The following is a 7500-nucleotide window of genomic DNA, read 5'->3' as shown; positions in this document are numbered from 1 at the left end:
CAGTCAGGTCTAGAGCCATGGCTGAAACGTTGGTCTCAGGTTCCGGGGTTGCGGTGAGTGGAGCGTCCTCTGCTTCCATTATTTCGGATGTCTTCTGGACAGGTGGTGCCGGAGATGGGGTGGGTGGCTCCGGGATAGGTGGGTCTTCGGAGTCCATAGCTGGTTTGGCATGAGTGATGGAGCTGTGGCCTACAGTGTTGCTCCAGATAGCATACATGCATGACTGGCAGTCACAGTCCCGTTCAAAGGGGAGAGAGTTACTGCAACTGGGTGCAGAGACTGTCTCTTTGTACTGTGCTTGCACCCGGTATTTTCTCTGGAAAATATTTGGATAAGGTGGCTGTGGAGGGTAGGATGGTATGTCCATGTATCCTGGCCTGTGCTTCCTTTGTAGGAGGTGGTAGATGCTCTTGAGTACCAGGCTGTAACATTGAAAGCAGCTGCATGTCTTTCTGTGGGAGAGCACCGTTGGGTCCCAGACTTTGAACCCTATGTGGTCTACAAGCTGCTGCCTGTAGTTCTGGTACCTCAGGCAGCGATTGCACTTGCACTGTTGAGCCCCATTCTTGCAAGGATTAATCCAGGACGGGTATAAGCTCCTTCTATAAGTACGGAGACTGTCATGACCGTCATCAGCCATACTGGATGGAAATTGAGCCAGTCACTGTGGTCAAAAACGGTTATTTTATTGGCAAAAAGCCAAAGAAAATAACCGGATTCTTTTCTTATATGTGGATATAAGTCCACCCATCCAGGTGTTGCCAAGTCCGGTGCTGCTAAACTTCAGAAGGCTGGAGAGCTCTTGTCGGCGCGAGAGCTGGGCCGAGACTGAGAATACATAGTTGTTGTTGTTGGGGTATTAAAGCCAACACTTGTTGTTGGCACGGGCCTTTCCCTTGGTTGGCCCGTAGGAATACATAGACAAAGACATCGTATTTATACAGAAGGGGATCCAACAGCTGTCAGTTTCTTAATAATTCCGGAGAAGTCAGATTTTAGATAAAAGGATAATACTGGATTAACGGAAAACAGACCTGGGCTTAGATTCAAATTTCTACCTTGAGTACAGGAGATTAAAAATGATTCAACAATATTCCTTTGGGAATAGTTATTTACATGGATTACTTTTTCCGTCTTTGACCAACCAATTCTGTGACTTGACCCTAAACCAGTGGGAGGCCAAGGCGTTATTAAGAGAACCCCTGGAGACGGCCACCTGATGCTGTTTTAATCTGACTGGTATACTTTTTGATGTTTGGCCAACATAAAATAGGTTACTCTCTGAACAAGGAATGCTATATATCACATTATTATCATTTCCAGAACTATTCTTAATTAACATGTTTTTTAATGTACAATTATATTTAAACACTACAACAATGTCTAGTTTTTTCAAAAGGGGTATAACATCTAAAAAACTGACATGAAATGGCAAACAAAGCATATTATTAATTGTTTCCTTTCTCTCTAATTGGACACTATAAAATGTTTTCATAATTTTTTCTAAGAAATATTTGGGATAACAAAGATCTGTTGCAATTTTTTCTATTTTAGTGAACTCCTCAATGTAATCTGGGCTACAAATTCTCAATGCCCTAAGGTACATGGAGGAAAAAACTGAATGCTTTATATTTAGAGTGACCGGAGTAAAAATGTATATATGAAAAATTATTTGTAGGCTTTCTATATATGGGGAACTTAAATTTATCTTTTTCTCTAACTATCAAAACGACTAAAAATGGGATACGGTTATTTTCTTCTTTTTCTATAGTGAATTTTATTGATGGTACTAATGAATTAATGAATGAAACAAAACCCTCAAAATTAAAATTTTCTTCTAAAATACCTAGAACATCATAACATATTGATACCATACAATTTGGGAAGACCACAATGAAGGAATTAATCTAGATTCAAAAATTTCCATATATATGTTGGATAAAAGTGGGGACAAAGGATTACCCATAGCCATACCAAAAACGTGTCAGCTTTCGTGATTTCTACACAAACACACACACACACACACACATATATATATATATATATATATATATATATATATATATATTTATATATAAATATATATATATATATATATATGTATATATATATATATATATATATATATATATATATATATATATATATATATATATATATATATATATATATATATATATATATATATATATATATATATATATATATATATATATATATATATAGGCATACACACACACACACACACACACACATATATATATATATATATATATATATATACATATATATATATATATATATATATATATATATATATATATATATATATATGTACATATATACATATATATACAGTATATTTATATATACGGATATAAATATATATATATATATATATATATATATATATATATATATATATATATATTTATATATATGAATGTATATATATACAGCAGATACATCTATATATATATATATATATATATATATATATATAAATATATAAATATATATATATATATATATATATATATATATATATATAAATATATATATATATATATATTTATATATATATATATATATATATATATATGTATATATATATATATATAGGCATACACACATATATATATGTATATATATATATATATATATATATATATATATATATATATACATATATATATATATATATATATATATATATATATATATATATATATATATATATATAAATATTTATATATATATGTCTACAACACATACATCTATATATATATATATATATATATATATATATATATATATTAATATATATATATATATATATATATATGTATATATATATATATATATATATATATATATATATATATATATATATATATATATTATATATATATATATATATATATATATATATATATATATATATATATATATATATATATATATATATATATATATATTAATATATATATAAGTAGTAGGAAATATGCCTCAGCTACTCACTTTTTGAGGCCATTGTCAGGCTGGCTCACTTTTTGGGGCTAATGTCAGGATTGCTCAGTCAGGATTACTCACTTTTTGGGGCTAATGTCAGAATTGCTCACTTTTTCAGGAGGACTAAGTCAGGATTACTCACTTTTTGGGGCTATTGTAAGGATTGCTCAGTCCGTTTGGGGATTTATACGTAAGGTTTTGTTTCTTTTGGGGCCATTGCCTTGACTGCTCAGTGGGGCATTGCCTTGGCTGCTCACTTTTTTGGGCTAATGTCAGAATTGGTCACTTTTTCAGGAGGACTCAGTCAGGATTACTTGCTTTTTGAGGCCATTGTCAGGATTGCTCAGTCCGTTTGGGGTTTTAAACGTAAGGTTTTGTTTACAAACAAACCGCCCCCCTTCCCCTCACCAACACCCCACCCCTCCCTAGAGGGCATTTCTTTCCCCATCCCTCCCCCTCCCCAGGGGGGTGTTTCCTGCGTGGTCACCGGCAGGCATGGAGTTCTCTATCTGGACCTCTAGATAGTGACATCCTTCCAATTTAAGCCTATGGAAAAGTGCCCATCTCTCTGTGCATTTTTTTAAATCCTAAGACACACACTCTTGTGAGTCAACGTGAGGCATTCGACTTCACACGCCCCTCTCTTGGGCCTATTGTCAGGATTACTTACTTTCTGGGGCTATTGTCAGGATTGCTAAGTCCCGTTTCCTCACTTCAGTTTGAGTTATGTTTACGAACAACCCCGCCCCCAGGTTATTACCAACCCCCCTTCTTCCCCCCCCCCCTAGGGGACGTTACCTGTGTGTGGTCACCGACAGGCATGGAGTTCTCTATCTGGATGACCCATGCCCCTAGATAGTGACATTGTTCCTACCGAGCATGCAGTTTTTTTGTTTTTTTTTATTATAAGACACGCATTTGTATGCAGACGAGGCCCTCCTCCCCCCTGACCACATTCCTTTCAATTTAAGCCTATGGAAAAGTATCCATGTCTCTGTGCATTTTTTTTTTATCCTAAGACACACACACTTGTGTCCCAACTTGAGGCATTCGACTTCACACGCCTCCCCCACCGTTATCTCTCTCTCTCTCTCTCTCTCTCTCTCTCTCTCTCTCTCTCTCTCTCTCTCTCTCTCTCTCTCTCTCCCACGCCTCCCCCACCGTTATCTCTCTCTCTCTCTCTCTCTCTCTCTCTCTCTCTCTCTCTCTCTCTCTCTCTCTCTCTCTCTCTCTCTCCCTCATCTTTCAGTCCATTTGTTTTAAGGCCTTTCGCTTACATTAACATATATGGGTAATAATCAATCACATTGACATATATGGGAAATAAAAAACGTATTACAATTTAGTTTCTTTTATTATACGAAGCATACAAGCAAAATAACATTTCGTGAATAAAGACATAGCATTTAGTGGGGGAAAAATCTGACCCTAAAACATTCATTTGAAACCCTAACATTTGCACGCTTAAGAGCTATAGGAAAACTTTTTTAATTACGTTTCTTTAGCACTTTGCAAATCTTCATTGAAAATTCAGGTTTTGTATATATCTAGATGTACATACACAGTCTTGAAACACTTCATAGAAGAATACCTTCGTTGAAAATCAGTAAAGTATACCGAATGATCTACTGGCTGCATCCCCAATGATTAGAAAAAATATAATGTTTTCTACTGGACTTTTCTACTGGATTTCGCGATACTGATGTGATGGCAGAGTATTACCAATAAGTAAGAAGGGCTTTGTCCTTATCAAGGGTATCTTTAAGTCGACCAACGAGGCCCTCCTCCCCCCTGACCACATTCCTTTTGATAATAACAACAACTAGAGCATCAGTAACAATATTAAAATTTACGGTATTAATGATGGCAATAACCATATATCTCATTTCATTCGATTGTAGTGCACGGTTTACTTTATTGATGAGAGAAAAAACAATAAACAATATACATTTACTTTATCCCTTTAAGAAATTGAAGAGTTTAATCTTTATTCCTCGGCAATACAGCTATTCAGCTAATCATATTGTTTATAATGTTCTGTTACCGTATTGTTTTACGAACTTTCGAATATGAAATGAAAGATATGTGGATGTTTTATGCTATCCCTATCACTAAAGACGTATGTTAAGGGATATATGAAAATTATTTCCATATATGTCAACTCTTTACCAACTAATATCCTTCACACACAAACCCAAGCGCGCGCGCGCACGCACACACACACACACACACTTATTTATTCCTTACTTGTTACAGAGTCCAGTATTGCAATCGTGTATGTTATTCCAAAATCGGAGTTTAAGCGAACAGGAAGTTTCTCCAAAATCAGAGTGGATCCGACTTCGTTTTATATTAATGAAAATCGTTTAAGCAAAGAGGAATTATTTGGTAATCTGTCTTGTCAGGGGTATGAGGAGAGAGTTGAATATAGAAAAAATTGGTCATTCTTTTATATACCTCTTCTCGTCTGCCCTTACCGAATTGGGGCAAGTTGTTGGGTTCTCCGAAAAACTGCTTATAGACGTCTAGGATCCTTCAGTTCGGTATTATGCCTAATTCAAATGGAATGGTAGATTGTCTTTTGAGAATTAACAGGACTCAATTCTATATCCCACTGGTTAAAAAGCTTCGAAGAAAAAACCCGATATTACTTTTTGAAGATTCAAGTCAGCAATGTGTGAAAAATGGATCATCAAACAGCCCGCTAAGTTAGATTAGATAGAAATTTAGCGGTCACCCTCTCTCTATCCATCATTACACATTACTTTAGTAATGTTTCGGGATTAGTACTGGTTAAAACTGGGAATTAGGAGGGAATACAGTTAAAAAATGTTTAGTTCAGTCGTGATATGGCATTTTTTTTCCCTCTGTCCTTTTGTATTTGCTACCTCCTTGATCTTTCCCAATATTTGAGTAAAAGAGATAGTGACCGAACGAGTCACTTATGTTTGATTTGTAGATAACAAAGTGATTGTCGACTCGATAATGCGACATTAATCTTCCTTTAATACCATTATTCACGACAGAAACTGCAGCGTCCATTCATCATCTTAGCTCAAAGTAACTACTACTCTTTTGATTTTTTTTTTTTTTTTATTTCTTTACAACCTATAATGGAAGGTTACTTCCTTAGCCGTAAGACTCTAGTATTTGGGTAATGAAAATGAAGTAGTAAGATTTGGGATAAATTTCACGAGTACACTTTTTGTAACTTGTTATGATAAATCCTCAAGCACAAACATGCCACGTCTCTTTAATGATCGGGCACTAATTTACAGATATACGTGGCACTTACCACTCATGGGAAACATTTGAGAAAATCTTCACTATGACTTTACATATATTTTGCTTATGCTTTTTTATGCAACATTATACTCTCTAATATCACACACAATGTAATACCCATCCTTTTTTTAATATTGCTTGGGTATGTAATTAATAACGTTTTGCAGAATATTGCAACCTAAAAATCAAACTATCCATCAGTGGATATATACATTGGTCCCGTTTATGGTTCCTTCACCTTTCAAGATCCTGACCCATGTCCGTGACAAAATTACGACTACAAGAAACTTTCTCCCCACTATTTTCATCCCCTACCATTTTTCACCCCCCCCCCCACCTAATAAGCAAACAAAGCTTTAATCACATGAGCTAAGCGATTATTTTTCTCAAAATAAACTGTATATTTTAAGTGAAACTATATACTAAAAATTGCATTCCATCTAAATTTAAGTTGCTTTCTTATCGTTGTCTTAGAAAGTTTATTTATTTATCTATTTATTTTTTGCAACCATGTCCCTCTCGTACATTTCTTCCTTGAAAGGAAAACGAAGTGACAAAGAAAATTATATAAACGAGAAGCATAAAGACAATGTGTTAAAAAAAAGAACCCATTGACGTTGTGACAAATTCTACAATGGTTGTTGTCTCCGTTTTCACAATGACTATAATTCAAGTAAGCCGGTTATACTTGCTACCGTTAGTAGTCCTTCACTTGCTTTACCTAATGAAGAATTGAGAGCCAAAGAGGTATAAATGCCATGAGAGACAAAGTGAAAAACTCCGGATGCTATTCAGTCTTCTATTACTCCGATTCACACTAATTTATGGAAATTGTGCGGGACCTGCCCAAGAATGAAACTATGACACAAGCAAAAGTTACATATATTAGGCGCAGATACTCGGCAAAGAAAAGAAAAAAATATGCTGCTATCAAAATAAAAGAAGTGTGACCTTATAAAATGGAAGAATTGTAAATTTTTATTTGTGTACTTTGATAACATTTTAAAATCATTATGTTTAATTGCAGAGATAGGTAACAACTCACAATAAAATAAACAGGGCAAAAAAACCATAACATTGAAATGTATTGGTTGGGTGAAGGGTGTAATTTTCGTGTAGTGAAAATTTAAAGAGAGAAAATTTGGTGGGGTTGAAATTTAGTTAAGCGGAAATTTTGTAGGGAGAATTTTCGAGGTGGATTTT

At 34.4% G+C, this 7500-nt stretch overlaps 1 protein-coding gene across 1 annotated transcript in view; it reads left to right on the top strand.

Annotated features, from left to right (window-relative positions):
• Window positions 1-17: 17 nt before the first annotated feature.
• LOC137643107 (GATA zinc finger domain-containing protein 14-like) overlaps window positions 18-7500 on the top strand; it is a gene marked incomplete at its 3' end in the record, with an annotated part of 71877 nt that continues 64394 nt past the window's right edge. Inside the window, exons 1-2 of the mRNA XM_068375953.1 lie at window positions 18-119; window positions 395-589. Coding sequence (XP_068232054.1) covers window positions 18-119; window positions 395-589 — 297 coding nt within the window. The remainder of the gene's footprint in view (window positions 120-394; window positions 590-7500) is intronic.

This window comes from Palaemon carinicauda, chromosome 6 (assembly GCF_036898095.1).
Source record: "Palaemon carinicauda isolate YSFRI2023 chromosome 6, ASM3689809v2, whole genome shotgun sequence".
Taxonomy (NCBI): Eukaryota; Metazoa; Arthropoda; class Malacostraca; order Decapoda; family Palaemonidae; genus Palaemon; species Palaemon carinicauda.
This window is presented reverse-complemented; position numbering and strand designations above follow the sequence as displayed.